This window comes from Melanerpes formicivorus, unplaced genomic scaffold (genome assembly GCF_026170545.1).
Source record: "Melanerpes formicivorus ecotype bairdi unplaced genomic scaffold, bMelFor1.0.p_v2 SCAF_90, whole genome shotgun sequence".
Classification (NCBI taxonomy): Eukaryota; Metazoa; Chordata; class Aves; order Piciformes; family Picidae; genus Melanerpes; species Melanerpes formicivorus.
Genome location: NW_027142442.1, coordinates 2112989 through 2134088, shown reverse-complemented (window position 1 = coordinate 2134088; position 21100 = coordinate 2112989). Strand labels below are relative to the sequence as shown.

The following is a 21100-nucleotide window of genomic DNA, read 5'->3' as shown; positions in this document are numbered from 1 at the left end:
TAAATGGTGCATCATGCTGCAACTAAGCTCAAATACAGATGTGGAGATCACAGGGGATAAAATCAAGTCTACACCACCAAGAAGTTTCCTCCCTAGCTTCAGATTGAATTTTGATATTCACTTTCTGTATGAAGTATTCTCAAGAGAACTACAACACAAATTAGTTTTGGACTCATGCTTTAAACCAGACTAGGCAGAGATCTGAGACTTAGCAGTCTCCACTGCTGTCCAACTCAGACAGCATATTACTAACTTATGTCCCCTAATCACTAACTAATCACTGCTTTTTTCTTCTCCCAGCACATGTAGTGAAAAAGCCACATAGACACTTGCAATAGAAACATTAGCACAGTAAAAATGCATCACTGTTAAACAGTCTGAGTATGAAAAGGTGTCAAGTCCAGAGCCAAGCACTGTCAGCCTTGCCCAGTTCTAATCAAGATTCATATTTGTTTGTAATTATATAGGTTCGTAGCACATTATAATTTTGCCACAGCAAAACAGAATCCCAGAGGCCTTCTGACTTCTCCAAATTTTAAAACAGAACTGTCACAAACTCTCAAGAAGTTGGCAGCAACCAGAAGAGAGAAGCACAAAGACGATAAATTTCGCTCATTGTTGCTGTTACCTTGACAAACGAAACCAGCTGGAGTCATCACCTTGTGCACCCACTCCACAACTGCACTGTCAGGTTATTCCTGTCCCTGGGATCTTGCAGATGAGGGTCCAGTTCAGGAACAAAGACTGTATCACAGTATCACCAAGGTTGGAAGAGACCTGAAAGTCCAACCTATCACCCAAGACCTCATGATTAGACCATGGCACCAAGTGCCACGTCCAATCCCCTCTTGAACACCTCCAGGGGCGGTGACTCCACCACCTCCCTGGGCAGCACATTCCAATGACAAATGATGCTCTCAGTGAAGAACTCTCTCCTCACCTCAAGCCTAAACTTCCCCTGGTGCAACCTGAGACTGTGTCCTCTTGTTCTGGTGCTGGTTGCCTGGGAGAAGAGACCAACCCCCACCTGGCTACAACCACCTTTCAGGCAGTTACAGACAGCAATGAGGTCTTCCCCTGAGCCTCCTCTTCTCCAGGCTAAGCAACCCCAGCTCCCTCAGCCTCTCCTCATAGGGCTTGTGTTCAAGGCCTCTCACCAGCCTCGTTGCCCTTCTCTGGACATGTCCAAGTGTCTCAATGTCCTTCTTAAACTGACCTGCTATATTTTCAGAAAGTGCCTTTCACCCTCCAGTCTCCCTAAAACCTGCTTTGTGTTAGTGCTTTCAAAAATGAAGGACAATAAATACAGTAAATTTATAACTATAGGTCTTCCATGTAGTCACAGAACCTCCTTGATGTTTCTTGGCAGCTGCTTAACGTTCTGATGGAAGAATGACACCTTTCTGAACCTTGAGAAAAAGTATTCATGCAGTTTTCACCTAATGCCACAAGAGAGGAACACAAAACAAACCAGCAAAGTACAGCAAAGCATCTCCATATATTTTACATTGTTAGTACACACAGTAGAAAAATATATATATTAAATCCCAAAAAGACAGACCATATCAAACATGGCCTCAGAAAGACAGCCTGGAACTGAACAGCCCACATTACTACTCAGCAACATTCTGAAGCAGACTTGGAAAAGATATTTAATCTCTTAGTTCACCGTCACTCCGTTTCACTAACTGAATTGCTAAAGGCCATGAGGCAGGAAGCAGTCAGTAGTTCTGAGAATCCTCAAAGTAACACAGAATTAAAAATTACATGAAAAAAATCCAATCAGTGTGCTAATGGCTGTGTTTTCAGAATGACAGACAACCCACTAGCACAGCTGGGTGTTCAATTTCAGTGAAAAACCGGAGCAGAAGCGTTTTGAATGTTCCCTAGAGGTAGTAATTCTTAGTGGTTCTCCAATAGAACAAATCCTGTTAAACATTCAGGAACATTGATAGCAAACTCTCTGTTCAGACTACAGCCCCTAAATGATAGCTTGCAGATTAAACTTCCTGCTTGTAGATGCTCTTGAGAATTGCTGCCTTCTCATTACACACAGCTTCTGCCTCACCACAAAACAAGGATAAGGTCATAGGGATGATGAGCTGCCACACTTTCTATGTACTGGTGGCTTGTTTCAGAATCCTGACCTTTATGTTTGTTCCCTGCAGAGCCCCACAGTTATCTTCAGACAGGGTGTTAGAGAAGGACTCTAAGTTTCCCAGACATTTTTGTACACTTGTGTGTGTTTCTACAGAGGTTCTGCCTGGTTTGTCTTTTACCTTTGCAACTTTTCACAGTTTTCTCTCTTTAAATGCTTGCAATTTATTCTGTAATCTGTTGCATGACTTGTGCCTCCAACCCTTCCAGTATCTAGGATACTAAATACATGTGAAACAGTAACCACAAATAAGCTGCTGATGAGGGAAATCAGGGCCCTCGTATAAGCAATCAATGGAGAGAGCGGAGAAGAAAAACAGCTGTTCCTGCAGGAAGGACCAGAGTAGTTTCTGAGGCACACAGACTGGGCACAGCAGCCTCTGACACATACCAGTGGCTTGGTGCAAAGCTGAAGAAAATATCATTCCCCAGTTTCCAAGAACAAACATTTTTCTCTAGTTAGTTCAATCACTGCAATATTTAGCACTGCTCTTGCAGCTATCCACCACTTCTAGTGACAAGGAAGGCTTGAGTGACCCACCACGGTTCAGCTAGCATCCACTTGGCCAAACTAGGGTTCTATCTCAGCTAAATGGCAGGCTAAGCACTTCATTTCAGCTTCAAAGAGGGTAAGTTTAGTTACAGTGCAGCTAGCTTAGTCTTACAGAAGGAAGTATAAACTGAAGTTTCAGTCCTCACAGCATTACAGGCATTCCCAGAACAGGGAACTTTGTAGTTGTTACCTAGTCTATATTCCTCCTCAAGCTCTGACTGTTGCCTTCAGTCATTAGTATTATCAATAATCCTCATGCATACTCTGCATAAATACAGAAACAGGGAAGGATAGAAAAATGCTACCTGCAGTTACCACAGGCACCACACAGAACTACAGTACCCAGAGGGGACAAAGAATTTCTTGCAGATGTTAAAATTACAGGGAGGCAACTGCAGGACTGCTGCTAAAACTGTGGAAAAGAAGGCAGAGCTCAGCACACAAACACCTTTAGGTAAGTTTGGGCAATATAGTGAGAACTACATTTTTCAGTTTCCCTGGAAGTTTGTGTAACCTTGCTTTACATATTGTACTAAAATCTCAACTTGAACTACACAGTAGAGCAGAACTTTTGCCTCAACTACACATACACTACAGTGTTGACATAATCTTATTTATTTTGATAATCCCATGATATTCTATTCCTACACTGGTCACATTCCAATGTGCTGTTGGATGGGTTTTATTGACTGTGGCTGTTCACCTTACAAAACTTGGCAGGTGGTAACACGTGGGAGGTAGTTTGGAATCGCACAATAAGTGCATTAGCTAAATGTTTGTACTAGCTATAATCACTGACATTAATCATAGCAATGTCATCTTTCCGTTTCAGAGCTAAATATTCAAGAGATGAATTGGGTAGCTCAACCCTCCACAGATTTCTTTCAGCTGCATTAGTGATACTCAAGGTATGTTTTCAGGGGGTTTTTACAGCAAAACAAAAAGTCAGAAACAGTCCATTCCAGCACCACCACAAGTTACTATTGGTCATGGGTAATATAGGTTCATCAAGACTACATTCTACCTGCTAATAGGTTTGCATCAATGTAAAATGGATCAGGTCCTCATTCACTGAGACCTTAATATCAGATACCCCTGTTTCAATTAGTTATCTACTAGGGAATGATGAAGATTTTACTCTACTACAATCTCACTGATTTTTTCCTTTGAGAACTTTCACCTCTGATGACTGACTTTACCATGCAGCTGATTCACAAGTCTCAACCATATCTTTCTGAACTAAGGATCTTTTTTTCCAAGACTGAAGAAAAAATGTAAAGAATGTCCTGACCCTTTACTGCAGGCCAAGCTTAAACAACAGAGCATCTTTGAGCCAAAGCCTAAAGCAAAGAGGAGCCATTTTAGCCAAGTTGTTTTTTTCCTCAGCCATATTTTTATGGATCTTCTTCTTCCAGCTCCATGAAATTCAGCCTTTGCTTCCTTCTGTTTAGCCTTTTTAATCCCAGGAGGAATGAATTCCCTGCACAGCTGAACCCAGACTGTTACCTAGGAACTGCTACACGCAGGGTAGGCAGCTGTGTTTCTTCTTCTTGCTGAGAAAGCTTTTCCCTGCCAATTTTTGTGAGAAAGATGAAAGCATCCCAGCATGCCCACTTGCACTTTCCTGGTCTTTAGCACTGGCACTCACCTGTGGAATTTGTTCCTGGCTCACAGGATGTAGCACTGTGAAGGTTGTTCTGCAATCTGCCCAGTTGCCTTTCAGTGGAGCTCACCCTAACAGGTAAAAACATTAAATTACAGAGAAGAAAGGAGATGCCAAGGGAAAACAAACATTTCAAACAAAAAAATTGTCCATTCTCCTAGTTTACATAATCTCATAGTGATTGTAGCTATGAAACTGTGCCTGAACACAGCAGGAAAAGGCAGTGCCAGCAACTGACTCCAAAGAGACAGGTGAACTCTCAAGTCACCAGCAAGACTTCCATGGGCCTACAACACGTAATTTTCCCACATGCCTTGGTAGATAATTATGGAGGATAAAGAAGAAAGTAAATGGCATTGGATCACCAAAGCACTACACAACTAGTAATGCTGTGGTCAATTTATTCCAGTGATTCTGAAGTAAGGCAACGTGGTGGGGGTTGAAGTTTCCCCCCATCATTGACTTTGCCAGACCAACTCAGTTAGAAGCAAATGAAGGTGCATTTACAAGCAAGAACTACACTCTATGATGGAATGCAATGAATAGGTACAAAATATACAGCATTTACAATATTATACAGATATTTACAATGTTATACAGATATTTACAGTTAGCAAACAACACAAAATCCCCCTAGTCAGAGATCAGGGAAACCGTTCCACTGCCCCTCCCTACCCCCCTGTCCCAAGAGAGAAAAGGAGCAGAGAGAAAGCAGTGGGTTAGACTTAACTAAACCATTTCAGCCAAGGCCAGCCAACAAGCAGGTTAATCTCTCCTGAGCAAAGCAAAACAGCAGAGAGCAGGAAAGAGGCAAGAATTGTTATGGTACAGCCTGTCTTATTCTAGACATTTACCCAATGAATTTGTTTAGAATAATCTTTTGTCTTCCTTTTTACACCCAATAGTGATTTATTTATATTTTTCTATTTCTCTGCTCAAAATCTGTAACTAATTTTGAAGGCATAGCCTAAAGCCACCACAGGCAACTAAGCAACTTCAGAAAAAAAAAAGAGGCAAAGAGTGAGAAAAAACATGCTACATTCAAAAATCCTTGCAACTTGTATCAGCACAGGCAGCTCATTTAGGCAAGATTTCTCACTTGTCTTGAAATCCCAAGACTCACAGGATGCATTTAACTTCAGTAGTCTGTCAGTCTACAAGCAGATACTTTATGCAAATCCTCCTGCATTTATCTCAGCATTTGAGTTACTGCACTTCCTTTAACTGTCATAAATATGCATTACAAAACTGAGACCATGCCCTCCTACATGAAAAAAATGGGTCCGCTCATATAGCCAGGTCAAGCTATACAGCTGCAACGACCTATCCTGTCCTTAAAAGTCTGTACAATCAATCCACCTATTCCCTGTTTTGTCCTCTCTTCCCTTCTCCCTCCTTGCCTTTCTTCCTTCCTGCCCAATTCTGTTCCGATCACTACAGACCTCTGCATGTACACTCCTGTCTCTCTGCCAGAATCCTTCTTCACTCATCCAGCTCTGCAGTGTTTCACAGGTACTGTGAGCTCTTCCCCAGCAGAGCACTATAATCTCTAATCCCCACATGATGCTCTGATGACTAACAGACCCAGGCACACATGCAGTTTGTACAGTTTTGTCTGAAACCTTTTGCTTTCAGATTTCAAAGTCGGCAAGTTGCCAGTAATCCAGGTGCTCCTGGCAACTGAAAGGTCAGTGAGGGGACTCCTGTATTTTATCTCAGGTGGGTTTTAGTGGCATAAATTGAGACTCCACACAGTAAGGGAAAGGGATGCAGGCATCACATTTGCAAAACACAACCCCTTCCTTCAGTCAGCCATCATTTGAAATGCTGAGGTGCCTGCTTCTTATGTTTATTGTCTCTTGGAGAGGATTTTGGATCTGTACTCATGGTTTCTTTTATTGCTGATACTGCATAGCCTTTCTGGGAGCTGAGAATCCAGATGGATCTTTATGCTTCTTACACAGATATTCCATGCTCATAATTAGCTTGTCCACTTTGGTAACACAGCCAATCTGACAGCCAGATTCAGCTCACCCTTCTATACACATAATGTAAGATTAGTGGTTGAAAAAGTCAAGAACGGCAGCAGATACAACAACCACCACCAAAACAGGGCACAGTCACACCAGTATGTTGAAGTGTCATTTATGTTTAGAGAATCCTTTTCTCTCTACAGACTTGTCCTCCTCCTTTTCTGCCTGCTCACACTGCACCTTCATTCCTGCAGTTTCAACTGTCACCTCCACAGAACTCATTCTCAGGTCTGCTCCTGGGTCAGTGATCTCCCACCACGCCAAGCTCATCCCTCAAGTTCTCTCGGCTGTCCTGACGGAAGCTCCAGTGCCAGAATGTAGTCACTGCTAAAACTGAATTAATCTCTTTTCACTTTCTTCCTCTTTGAGTTGGCTGAAACCCTATTGCCTTTCTCAGTTTCTTGCTCTGAATGTCTGTGTTGGTTTTGCTCCACTTCTCCATTGCAATCCATTGTTACATTTCCATTTCTTTTGCTTCAATATTAGCTCCTTCCTATCTCTTGAACAGCTAACGCCTCCTTGAAACTGATGCTGACTTCCTTCATTTAGGCACTAAACCACCTAAGATGCCCAGCCCTGGAGTTTAAACTTGAAGGATGCTCTTGTTCCACAGGTGACCAAGAAAAAAAAAAAGAGCTTTCTTGACTACATTTTGAACCTTTGTTTTAACTACCTCTTCCTGGCATGCTATAACAAACCTAATAGTCCAGGGTGGACAGAACTGACACTAACAAATTTGCATCACAAAAAGCCCAGGTTTGACAAGAGGACAGCAACAGATGTGAAGACCCAGAGCCAGGGAGGCTTGTTCCTCGTTGTTGCTCTTGGACGGGGTATCTCTGCATATGTATCTGTGTGTATGATCTGAGGCTAGCCAAGGGCTAAGAGCTCACAGACCTAGTGAGCCCAGCTGTGTCAGGGTGTTAAATCAAGGCATGTCTCTCAGATGCACTGCTTTTGCTGCCAAAAATGTCTAAGGGTCAGGCAGCCTGATTAACCCAGATGCTCAGGAGCTAAAAAAACAAGTGTGCTGCAGTACAGCAGTAGCAAAAAAAAACAAAAGGGGCTCCAGTAAGTTACATGCTTCCATTGCTCTCCTGCTGCCTGTCTTCTTTTCAGTGGGCACTCAATTTGCATGTGTGATGTGCTCAGCTCACTTAAGACACTTCATGAATGCCCATGAATGAGCACACATGGGCAAGGCCGATACAAACCAGAGCCATGGTGTTTTGCAGGGTTTGCTCTGTGGTCATCAGTCTGCTTTTGGCACATTTGCTGGGTTTGGCCAGCCTGTTCTAGAACAGCTGGCTACTGCCCTATCAAATTGCAGTCAGGACTCCACCCTGCCACAAGATGGATTTCCTGAACCCTGGAGAAATGCATCATCTCTACCCTATTTCTGCACTAGTTACAATCGAGCTGACACCGTGCAAGGCAAATATACAAAAGAATAAGCAAGGTAGAGAGATTTTGTCCTGTGTTGGGATTTGAAAGGAATATTTGCTCTGAAGGACTTCCTGAAGAGAGCTGCTGGGAACAACATTTACACAGAAGTTCAGTACAAGAAGTTATGCCATGCTGATCAACATCCTCAATGGTTTGTGGTGTTCCAGTCTATTGCTGGTAAACTCTGATGTTGTGTTCTTCCTTTCCCTGATAACACCTTGAACTATGTGCTCCTTTTCTCAGCCTGGCATTTCCTCTTTATAAACAGTGGTCTACCATTGACAGCTGATTTTTCTGAGATGATATCTTGGACTGACAGCTCTGTTCACAGGCTGTTCAGGGCCTTGCTCTACTTGATGCTGTCATGATTACAAAGTAGGTTTCTGGAAAGTTACTATAGGAAGGATGGCACAGAAATTTGTATTTATTGTGACTTAGTCATTCCCAAAACCAGAAAGCTTTTCTGTCTGCAACCTGCACTAGTTCACTTTGGGTTCTGACATCTAAGCTAATATATTTTTCTACTATACATGCTGTCATCTGTAATGTGAAGATTTGATACACCAAATGCTGCTTCCAAGGACATCTGCTTCATTCCACGGTCTGTGAATACTCTATCTGTGATCTGTGCCTCAGAATGTTGCTCCCCACTATCAGCAGCTCTCTTCATGGCTCACAGACCTGCCAATAGCAGCGGCAACATGAGCCCAGCCTGACTCTTGGAAAGAAAGAAGAGCTTGTCATGTTAGCTATTCAAAAACTATCTTTCCTCTTGTGATATAAGCACATTTAATCAAAGCTATGGAAACTCAGGAGACCATTTTATCAGGCCACATTTCAGCGTAGAGCTGCATTTCTCTCAGTCATTTTCCACACTTCAATATGGGCCCCAGTTTTCCACTCTGTTAGCTTAAATGAAGAGTCTGCTCTGGACACAATCCATTATTAAGTTAACCTACCTCTTTTTACAGCTTGAGAGACTGAGAAGTCATGAAAGGCCAGGAACTCAGAAGACAAGACTGAACTGGCTGACTGCTCCATTACTTTTGTCCTTTCTGTTTTAACTAAGGAAGTGTCCAAGCTACTAGATAGTTTCTGAATCAGTAATGTTCATCTTTACCATCTCACTCTTGTTTGTAACTGAGTTTTCTTCTTACTCTTTTCACAGTCTTCTGGAAGCCATGTGTGCTGGCTTGGAGAAAATTTATAATGCATGCAAGGAAGAGACAGGTCAAAGAGACAAAGTTGATTTTAGTTTGCCTTCACAGTCCATTCTCTGGAGAAATTCTACAAACAACTTTAAAAAGATCATTGTTATTAAGATGTTAAACAAAAGTAGGCAGTGAAACACCAGGCAAAAATAATGTCTGGCTTACTGAAATATACAAATGGGGGGAAAAAAAGGAAAAAAAAAAAAGAGAGAGGAAAAAGACACAGAAACTTTAACAACAGAATGGAATTAGTTTCAGTGAGTCTTGTGGAAATAACATATAGCACTGAGATCTTCTCTGAGGAAAAAGATCAGGAAAACAGCCAACAAGTATTAGGGAGTGAGAGTAGGTAGCAAGTCAAAAATGATCTGACAAAGAAATGAAGCAGTCAAAAAGCCAAAACTAGATTAGATGTTATGGAGAGGGATATTTGCTGCGTTATAACCTAAGGATATGGAAGTCCTACACTGGAAAAGTATAGTTCTGGATGCCTCAATGCAAGCACTCCAACAAACTGAAGAAAATACATTAAATTCAAGACAATTAAGGACTTGGCAGGTAGAACTACTATTTGAGGTTAACAAAACCTCAACAAGTCTAAGCAACATTAGGAAACTCCAAGAAGTAGAAGCATATTCAAAAGAGGGAAAGTATTTGCAAGGGGACATGTGTAGGGTGGTTCAGGAAGGAGGAACAAGGTACCAGAGGATGAAAGAAAGGAAGAATTCAGATTGCACATAGTATCAGTCAGGGTTGGAAGGGACCACAAGGATCATCTAGTTCCAACCCCCCTGCCATGGGCAGGGACACCCCACACTAGATCAGGCTGGCCAGAGCCTTGTCCAGCCTGGTCCTAAACACCTCCAGGGACAGGGCCCCAGCCATGTCCCTGGACAACCCATTCCAGGGCTTCACCACTCTCATGGTGAAGAACTTCCTCCTTACATTCAGCCTGAATCTCCCCACCTTCATTCCATTCCCCCTAGTCCTATCACTACCTGAGATCCTGAGAAGTCCCTCCCCAGCCTTCCTGTAGGCCCCCTTCAGATACTGGAAGGCCACAATTAGGTCACCTCGGAGCCTTCTCTTCTGCAGACTGAACAGCCCCAACTCCTTCAGTCTGATCCCATAGGAGAGGTGCTCCAGCCCTCTGATCATCCTTGTGGCCCTTCTCTGGACACCTTCCAGCACCTCCGTATCTCTCTTGTAATAGGGGCTCCAGAAATGGACACAGTACTCCAGGTGGGGTCTCACCAGGGCTGAGTAGAGGGGGAGGATCACCTCCCTTGACCTGCTGGCCACACTTCTCCTGATGCAGCCCAGGATCTGATTGGCTTTGCGGGCTGCAAGTGCACACTGAGAACTCATGTTGAGCTTCTTGTCCACCAGCACCCCCAAGTCTCTCTCCTCAGGGCTGCTTTCCAGCCAGTCCCTGCCCAGCCTGGATTTGTTTCTGGGGTTGCCTCGACCCAGATGCAGGACCCTGCACTTGCTCTTGTTGAACCTCAGGAGGTTGGGTTGTGCCCAGCTCTCCAGCCTGTCAAGGTCCCTCTGGATGGCCTCCCTTCCCTGCAGTGTGTCTGCTGCACCACACAGCTTGGTGTCATCAGCAAACTTGCCGAGGGTGCACTCAATGCCACTGTCCATGTCACATCAGAAAACACTTCCTGATAGTAAAGTTGTCTACATTTTTAAATCATCTCCTGCAGCACACGGTGGGGTTTCTGCCACTGGAGCTTTTTGAGCAGGCTACATTGTGTCTGAGAATACCTCACACAAAATAACCGGGGACTGCAAAGGACAGGCTAGAGCATGCAAGACATCTTTTCCTCCTGCAATCTACATTTCTTTGTCACAGAAACTTCTCTCCATTCACTCTCCTCTGTTGATACACGCTCTGGTCTTTCCCTGACAACAATGCCTGGATTAAATTAGACTGAGAGACAGCAGTTTTTAACCGATTGGTTCTCAGGACGCTGGAAATAAAGCTGGGCACTGATGGTTTCTGTGCAAGTGAAAAAAATGTTACTGCAAGCTCCCATGAATGGCAAGAATGGGTTTGGAAACTCATGCTGGAGACTGGAAGGCAACTTGGAAAGTATTTCCGGAGCGGCTCCTCGCAGCCTTCAATACTTGGATTAGTTTTCTGAAATTCTGAAGGAATCTTTTGCTTTTTTTCCCCCTTCTGTGCATTTTTGGTGCTGAACTTTTTCCGGTTTTCCCACACTCCTGCCTGTCACAGAGCAGAAACCACAAAAATGCAGCAAAGTAAAGTCTGTCCAAGGAGCTGCAATTCCATCTCACAAGGATAAACATTTCCTCTGCCAAGAAGTGAGCACAGCACACCGGCATCTTCAAATACACATCCCTGCTGCCCAGCAGAGAAACCAGCTTACAGAGCCTGTCACCTGTACTAACATGAGCTACCCAACATAAAAGAAATGAGACAGCAGACTCGCCAGCGCGTACCTGTCAGACCTGACGCTCACATCTGCATTTACTGAGCTGACAAAGTCTACTGATGTCTTTTTCTCTTTTCAAAGAATTCTAGGGGATTCATTCAGTGTGCTATCTGCTAAGACAGCAAGAGTGCAGGCAGAAAATACACAAGCTTCCCCAAAGCAGTTCTGTTCAAGCTCCTTAAAATACACCTTGCAGTTCCAGATTTGATCCACACTCACTACCAGTGGCCTAGCACCTTTCGTCAGTAACCTTTCACTAAAACCTCTCTCTTTAAAACAGGAAGGGGAACATAAAAATCAGGAAACCTCACAAGAACCTGCTCTGAAAGCTTTACAACGCTTCTGGCTGTAAAGTGTAAAAGAGGAAGTGAGGAATGCCATTTTTGCCCTTCAGTATTACAGGATGAAATAAGTCTGAGGATGTGATGAAACACCTGATGAAGGATTTAGTCTAAAGCAGTTTTGTCCTTTAAGATGAGATAAACGGAGAGCTGAGGAAGCTACAAAGCCAGGTAAAAGATAAGAAGAAAAGCCAGAAATTTTGCTCACATTCTCTCAGAATGCACAAAAGAGAAGGCACAGCAAGAAATGGAAGTGAAGGAAATCTACAATCAGTAAGCAACATTTCATGGTGAATTTGTTTTGCTTTTTAAAGATGACACACATCATAGAATAAACCAGATTGGAAGAGACCTTCAAGATCATCGTGTCCAACCCTTCAACCAAAGCAACCCACCTAAACAACTAACTCATGGCACCAAGCACCCCATCAAGTCTCCTTCTGAACACCTCCAGGGATGGGGACTCCACCACCTCCCCAGGCAGCCCATTCCAATGGGCAATCACTCTCTCTGTATAGAACTTCTTCCTAACATCCAACCTAAACCTCCCCTGGTGCAGCCTGAGACTGTGTCCTCTTGTTCTGGTGCTGGCTGCCTGGGAGAAGAGACCAACCTCTGCCCGTCTGCAACCTCCCTTCAGATAGTTGTAGAGAGCAATAAGGTCACCCCTGAGTCTCCTCCTCAAATCCATCTACAACAGCATGGCACGCACTGTATAACTGAGAGTGTAGTAGAAGTTAAGAGAAGGATTTCTGCAGATGAGGAAAGCTACAGTTGTATGAGGCACAACAGAAATCAGTTAAATAAAATGTCATTGTGCCCCTGTACTCTGCATTGGTTAGGCCACATCTTGAGTACTGTGTCCAGTTCTGGGCCCCTCAGTTTAAGAAGGACATCGAAACACTTGAACGTGTCCAGAGAAGGGCAACAAGGCTGGGGAGAGGCCTTGAACACAAGCCCTATGAGGAGAGGCTGAGGGAGCTGGGATTGTTTAGCCTGGAAAAGAGGAGGCTCAGGGGAGACCTCATTGCCCTCTACAACTACCTGAAAGGTGGTTGTAGCCAGGAAGGGGTTGGTCTCTTCTCCCAGGCAACCAGCACCAGAACAAGAGGACACAGTCTCAAGCTGCACCAGGGGAGGTTTAGACTTGAGGTGAGGAGAAAGCTCTTCACCGAGCGAGTCATTCATCATTGGAATGTGCTGCCCAGGGAGGTGGTGGAGTCACCATCCCTGGAGGTGTTCAAGAGGAGACTGGGCATGGCACTTGGTGCCATGGTCTAGTCATGGGGTCTGTGTTTATAGGTTGGACTCGATAATCCTCGAGGTATCTTCCAACCTTAGTTATACTGTGATACTGTACAATAATTAAATCAAGTGCTTGAAAGTATAAGTCAATCTTTGTGTGTTAAATCTATGGGAAAACCTGAGTAAGGGCAGATTGTCTTTTTAAAGATACTGGAATTTGGTGGGGGGACTTTGTTGCTCTTGGTTTTCTTTTGTGTTTGTTTGTTTTGGGGGGGGTTATTTGTTGTTAATTAATTTGATTATTTTTATTTTTTTTTAGTTGCACCTACCAGATCCTAACCCACATCAAAAATTAACCATAGAGGGAGTGTCTCAAGTGTCCAAATAGAATTAGAATTAACCAGGTTGGAAGAGACCTTCAAGATCATCAAGTCCAACCTATCGTCCAACACTATCTACTAAACCATGACACCAAGCACCCTATCCAGTCTCTTCCTAAACACCTCCAGTGATGGTGACTCCACCACCTCCCTGGGCAGCACATTCCAATGGGCAATATCTCTTTCTGTGAACTTCTTCCTAACATCCAGCCTCAACCTCCCCTGGCACAGCTTGAGACTGTGTCCTCTTGTTCTGGTGCTGGTTGCCTGGGAGAAGAGAACAACCCCCACCTGGCTACAACCTCCCTTCAGGTAGTGGTAGACAGCAATAAGGTTTCCCCTGAGCCTCCTCTTCTCCAGGCTAAGCAACCCCAGCTCCCTCAGCCTCTCCTCATAGGGCTTGTGTTCCAAACCCCTCCCCAGCTTTGTTGCCCTTCTCTGGACACCTTCCAGCAACTCAACATCTTTCCTAAACTGAGAGGCCCAGAACTGGACACAGGATACAAGGTGTGGCCTAACCAGTGCTGAGTCCAGGGGCACAATGTCCTCCCTGCTCCTGTTGGCCACACTGTTCCTGATGCAGGCCAGGATGCCATTGGCCTTCTTGGACGCCTGGGCACACTGCAGGCTCATGTTCAGCCTACTATCAACCAGTACCCCCAAGTCCCTCTCTGCCTGCCTCTCCAGCCACTCTGACCCCAGCCTGTAGCACTGCATGGGGTTGTTGTGGCCAATGTGTAGAACCTGGCACTTGGATGTGTTAAATCTCATGCCCTTGGACTCTGCCCATCTGTCCAGCTGGTCAAGGTCTTTCTGCAGAGAGATGTTGGGTACCATACTTGGTACTTTCAAGTTCTTTGAGATAATTGGATGGGAACAGCAGATACAACACAAGATCCACAGAAAACCTGTGCTCATCTGGAGCAGCAGCTGAAGGTCAGGTGGAATAGCTATCAGCATCTAAAATGTCACTGCCAACCTGTGTTTAGGTAACTGAATCCCACCCTAGATCAGATACGTCTCTGATTCAATCTAGCAGTTCTTATGTCCTTGTGTTTGCATGATGTCGTCTGCTCACCTTACCACTGTGAAACATGACACTACAACACAGTGCACTCCTATCTCAGTCCATACAGCTCAGGTTATTCTGAAATTTACCTTGGTCAGCCTAGCCAAAAAGCTCTATGTCAGAATCACATGGAGATAGGTTCTTCTCTGACATTCCTTCTTGGGGGAACCAGTGCCAACTCCCTGTTGTGGATGAGAAGAGATAAAACTTACTTGGAAATCCTCTGGGCTGCAGCCTTTCTGCCCGTGGCCTGCCTGTGGTTTGGTGGAGGCTTTGGAACCAGCTGAGAAGGCATACTCTGGGATGGCATCACTTTGTGCAAACTGGCTGCCTTCTGGATACTAGAAGTGGCACTTGATGTCTTGCAGGCATCAGAGCCAGCTGGCACAGATACATGGTTGGTGCAGGACTGTGAGTAGCTGGCAAAGAGAGCCTGGTAAAAATATAAAGCAAACAAAAATACCATAGTAATTGGTAATGCCTCACTGAATATTGCTAAGAAAGCTGAGGGAGGTAGGTGATATTTTTGTGAGGGATAATATCTGCCTGGTGAAGGCAAACCCAGGGCTCCAGGGACAGTCCCACCCACAAAAAGAAAGAGTTAAGTGGTCAAGTCAGCAAAGTAGGTTTTTAGAGCTACATTTTTATACCCTTGGAAGCTGGGATTCACTTCTAGGAAGGGAGACAAGCTCATTGCTGCCACAAAATGATACTATTCTGGATTAAAAAGCAAAAGGTCTTCAATCTAATCTTGCAGTGGGCTCCCATCCACAAAGAAGTAAAGCCTTTATTGCTTTGACTAACTTTCTGCATTTATCTTGCAAAGTTTTTCTTTGTGTGGGAGGTGGGATTGAGACAGTTCTAAGAAAGAAAAAGGTTATGGGGAAGATGTTACACTGCCAGCTCTTCAGTGTAACCTGGTAGGTGCTTCACGTGAAAGGGGCTTCTCTGAAAAAGAGACTTGAGGTCAGCTGCTAACAAAAAGGAAATCCCTAGCAATACCAGGGAACAGAAAATATTCCTGTTCCTATAGGTGGGAGAACAGAATAATCTGCAGGGTATGACACACTGGAGAACTGAGCAGCATGTGCTGGCAAAGTAGGGAGAAGGGAATGATGCCCTACCAGAGCTCTGCAAACTGCTCAACTCTTTGCAGAAAGAAGCAACCTGCTGGGAGTTCTGCCTTGTCTTTCCTCAAAGTCATTCAGATTCTCAGGACAAGGAGGGAATACCATAACCATGAGGTTTGACAGCTGGAGGTCAGTGATAGGAGATGAAGAGAATAGCTGAGTACTTGCCAGTCACCTCAGCATGACCCTGGGAGCAGAGCCCTTCACTGTATTTGTCCTCAGTTTCTTCTCTGGTGAAAAACACACAAAGCCATAGCAAATGGGCCTCAGGCTCCAGAGAAAACCACAGTCTGAGGCCTGGCTGAGTCTCAGCACACAGACAGGAAAAGCCCCTCTCCCCCGCAATTCTCTGGCAAATGGCAGGGCTGTGGTGTGTGGGAAGGCGTTTCTGACAGGCAGAGCTCTAGGGAGAAAAGGAAGTACAGGAGCCAAAACAGTCCTGTTTCCTAACTAGAGCTCAATGACAAGATGCCCTTGAGCTCCCAATACTTCTTAACCTCTCCCTGCCCTAAGGCTCTACCTTGATTACAGCTTTCAGATTCTGAATAAGTAGCTGGTACCAGTGCAGAAGTCTGGAAAACAGCAGTCACACCCCACCTGCCCCCAGCAAAAGTAACTACAATGGAACTTGGGTTACTCTCCTGCATCTTAAGAGCCTGATGGAGACCCTCAACTCCCTGCATCCCCTTCTTATTCAGGGGTGACATTTCATTGTGCTCTGTTTGATATTATGCATATTTCCTGTAAACCCTTTCTTGTTACTAAGATCACTAAGATCCTGGAAGCCACAAAGCTTACAGTCCTAACCACTTGCCTATGTTAACATTCATTGGCAAGAAGTCCAGGACTTGGAAGAAAGAGCAGGCAACAAGGTCTGACTAGCAAGAGTAGGGCTGAGACCTGCCTAAGGAAAGGTGACGGATATTTTCTTGGGGGTAAGGGACTTCCCAAAAGGACTTTGTCTCCACACTGTTTTGAGATTCTGGCTGCCTTCCAGGCAAGGATGGAGAGACTGACATGGACCACAGCTTCTGGATTCAGCTACAAAGCATACTGTCCTACTGTGAACTCCATGGAGACAGGACAGGAAACCAGGAGAAGCTACTGTGCAAATAAAAAGGGTAGCTGGAGGGAGCAGAGCCTGACCACACAAAGGAAGGGTTGGGAAGAGATTTCAGCACATCCAAAAAAATAGGAGACAGACCTCATAACTCAGGATTTTAAAGGCTCAGGGTCTAGGGGGAGCAGAAGCCTAGACAGACCCTGACAGAAGCAATCCTGAGGCAGGTAGCACCCTATATCTACTGCAAATAAGATACTTTGAACCACTCTTCTCAGGCTGGCACCTTAACTTGATGTTGAGGAGATACCTGCTTCCCTGACACAATCTTAGGGCTACAAATCTGAACAACACTTAGAACACAAGGAGACTTTTTAGCATGAGTGAGTTAATTCACTTGCACAATTACCTGGAGAACCAGAACAGCACGTCTTGCACATGGAGAATGATAGCACTGTCAGTGAAAGTGATCTTCCCTAAGCCACAGGCTGAAGCAATCATGAAAAGCTAGGTTGACAGCTCAGAGAAGATTCTAAGTTCCACTCCTGTGCTTGCCTCATCAGATCACACCTCTCCTCCCTTCCACATCTACACACGAACACAATGTATAAAGTGTTATCTATACAAAAGCAACATTTCTACTTAGAAACATTTCAGCATGTACAGCTTGTCAGCAAGGACCCTGCACATCTAGAGTACTAGCCAGTAGCAGCTGAGCTTAGGCTGCTCACAATTAAAAGCAAGGAGGTACTGTAGTATTTTGAAGAGAAACAGATATGTTAATGATCTTCAAAAACAAAATGAATGTTCCTGGCACTTCCCATCCTCGTATCTAACACCCATTCCTAACAGTAACAGAGCAAATGTTGCAAGCAAAAACATGTTCACTCTGTGACTGAAGGAGGTAATGAAGCTCATTTCCTGCTAATCTGTCTTGGGGCTGAATCTGACAGTATCTTATATAAAGCATGTCCCAAATTAAGCCTCCCTTCATGGGTCTGGGACCCATGGAGTAGACTTCTGCTGTAGCCTTTGCTTTAATGAGAACAGTAGTGAATGCCTTTTCTAGCTCCATAGCTATTTTTGGTGAAACTTCTATGAAACAATCTTGAGATTTCTGTCCCATAGTTGTTCAGTTTCAGGTGGCTCAACAAGTCTGAAAATATCTGAGTTTTCATAGTCAGCAGTGTATGAGAACTGACACACACACACATGTATTGCATAAAGATCCCTGCAGCTAGCTCCAAATCACCAGTGCTGGAAATTTGAGATGTTTACATGCAATAAACAATGGATTTAAGTTACCTTGTAGAAAAACAACTGTGTTTCAGATGATGCTGCAAAGAGAGAGAATTAAAAGGCTTGGAAGACCTTTGGAGTTACCCAAACTGTTTAGTGGAGAAGTTCTTCACTGAGAGAGTTGTTAGCCGTTGGAATGTGCTGCCCAGGGAGGTGGTGGAGTCACCACCCCTGGAGGTGTTCAAGAGGGGATTGGACGTGGCACTTGGTGCCATGGTTTAGTCATGAGGTCTGTGGTGACAGGTTGGACTTGATGATCTTTGAGGCCTCTGCCAACCTTGGTGATTCTGTGTGTATCAATGCATTCAGTGAAATCAGTTTGGATACAACAATCTGTTGAGCTGAAAATATACAGAGTGGAAATAAAGGCTAAAGAGTGTTAAACTGGAGTCAGATGAGTATCTTGGGGTCATCAGGGAATTTAAAGAGCAGCAGAAAACTCAAGGTATGCACAGGCTATCCTGAAGTACAGCTTACTTTAAACTATATACTTACTATACACTAAAATAAGTTGGCCTGGTGCCTTCTCCTTTGTTTCTCTTTTGGCACTGGAAGTCTTTGGGGCAAAGACTGGGCCACATTACTGTATTGGAAAGATACTTTATACATCTGAGCCTTATAATAATTCTAATAATAGTGATGGGATCAGAAACAAGGGGACAACATTTCAGCTGGTATAAATCAGCAGAGACTACTGCTTTCAGAACAGTTGTTCTGCTTTTCTTAAGGCTGAGACTTTGACTCATCAGTATCACAAGACTCAGGGAAAAAAAAAAAGGTAGTTAGCACACTTAGTGGGAAAACAATCTGAGGGAGAAAGCTGCAAAACAAGAATGAACAAGAGACTGAAGGGGAAGAGAAGCTGCAAATCTGACAGCAGTCCAATAAATAATAGTTTAGAGAACAGTTTAATGATGTCTAAGGCTACATTCAAAGAGTCCCTATGTCCTCAGGCAGGAACAATGTAGCTCTAGGAGTACTAGGAATAGTGTTCTGAATATTCCACATTCCCAAGTTAAATCTAAAACTGTAGGGAATTCAGAAGAAAGCCAGTACATGGAAAGCAAAACGAGGGGTATTTCAGAGAACACACAGTTTCTAAATGCTAGAGAGGGGAACTAGTTAAGCTTAGGTTAGCCCAAGGTGTTAATAGCATAAAATCCACTGAAGTTTCTGATTGAAGATGTGATCACAATGACTTGTGTGGTCAGTAAATATGATACATGTCTTGTTTAACATGACCTTTTTTTTTTGATGGGGGCCTTTCTACTCTATGACTTGACTTTTCTTGGTTTAATTTACCTTTTTTATCTTTTCCTCCCATGTGAAATGTTTGGCATAAAATTCTAAACCAGCAGATGCTAGGCTAAGCAGACAGAACATAGCCATACAGAGAAGGAGGAACCTCCCTAACAACTAATGGCATCTTTCCAGTACAGGAAAAAATTAGAGAATAAACAATGATGGTATATTAACTGCCTTGCCAGCTGCAGCAGTGATAATAACATCTGGGTCCCAACATGTCACATGAAATCTCCTTAAACCCCTTTGAACACTGCCATAAGCCAGCTTCCCTTGTCTTCTCATTTGATTTTGTAACTCTTGTTGCTTGATTTTGTTGATATCAGATTTAAGTTTCTTGTCTCCACTTTCAAACTCTGCCCCTTTCCTAATTGTTTGTCTTTCCTCAGGCTCTGCATGGCCTCTGTTCCTAGGCTCTGCCACTGCACCCCTTTGTTAGATTCTCTAGTCAGTGCAGTGTTTTTCTTTCTGCCCAGGGAATGAAGTACCTATTCTGGCATCAATGATCTATTTCCACCACATTACACTGTGTGAACTAAATTCTGTGTACAATGAGTGAATATTTTCAGTTATTATCCTCTTCCTCCACCTACGCTGTGTTTGCTACTGTGCCAAATGTTAAATGGCTGGAAGAGAAATCATCTTTCTTAAGTGTCTGGAAAGTGCTCAAGCAAGAGTGGGTGCTACCACAAAGAAGTTTGCAATAGCCTTTCATGATAAGATAGATCCACTGCATGGCACATGGGAGTATTCTGATCACACAAACATTTGGCTAGGAACTTCCATGCTTCCCAATGCATCCATCTCATCTCCACCATATTGACCTGGCCAGTGTACCAGCAGAAGCATTTGCCTGTGTTACTAATGATGGTGCTTCTGTTACTTGTTCACATGCTATCTATATATGACTAATCCATTTGTCACAGACAGAAGGAAAGACTGGAATCGAGTCATGTTATATGGTCATGCCATAGTCAGGGTGTGCCTTCAGATACATTAATAAATGCACTTCAGCTACTGATAATTGGATACCCTGCCTTCCAACCATAATGAGAACCTGTACAAGCAGACACAGGCTTGGAGATACCCTGCTGTGATGAGTTATGCCCTTCCTGAAAGCAGTGGGGGGAGGGCTTGTGAGAGCCTTGCTCTCCCTCAGAGTGGGTTTTCCTCCTGGGAAACTGAGTTAGTCTGTTCCATTCCCCCTCCCTGTGCAGCAAGCCTATAAAAAGGAAGACACTGCAGCCACTTGCCTTTTTTTTTTCACTTCTGCCTCACGGGGACTAAGAGAGTTGCTGCTGGCTTCCTGGTTCCATGTGGTCAGGCCTGGTCCTCCTCCTCCTCCTCGCTGCTACATTCACGCTTCTTCAAAGGACTGGTTTTATATGTATATTTTTTCCCCATCCATCCTTATTCCTTACTCTTGTGAACCCTTCCTGTTATTGTTATTTTTATATATATATATTGTTTAAAGACAATGTTTTACCTCCCTACTTCCAAACCGACTCCAAATTATTTCTCAGTACATTTGCTCCTTCCCTTTCTTTTTTTTTTTCACTCTTGATCAGGGAAGAGTAGGGGGGAGTGGGGGAGGGATTCTCAGCCTTGCCCCCCATCTGAGCTCTTAAATCCCAGTTAAGGCTCAAACCACCACACTTGCATGCATTCCCCAAAGAAGAGAGATCAGGACATTCCAGTGACAAGCCTTTCCTTTTTGAGGATACACTTCTTCTGTTGAGAGGAGGTTAG

General features: G+C 44.0%; 1 protein-coding gene across 4 annotated transcripts in view; it reads right to left on the bottom strand.

Moving 5' to 3' along the window:
* TTLL5 (tubulin tyrosine ligase like 5) overlaps positions 1-21100 on the bottom strand; it is a 133489-nt gene that overhangs the window by 5590 nt on the left and 106799 nt on the right. For 3 of the 4 annotated variants that reach the window (XM_068165606.1, XM_068165607.1, XM_068165608.1), the window contains 2 exons: positions 14773-14993; positions 4359-4444 (listed from right to left, as the gene is read on the bottom strand). In XM_068165606.1, coding sequence (XP_068021707.1) covers positions 4359-4444; positions 14773-14993 — 307 coding nt within the window. Of the gene's footprint in view, positions 1-4358; positions 4445-14772; positions 14994-21100 lie in introns of those variants that run through there. The other variant, XM_068165609.1, reaches the window with a different exon arrangement.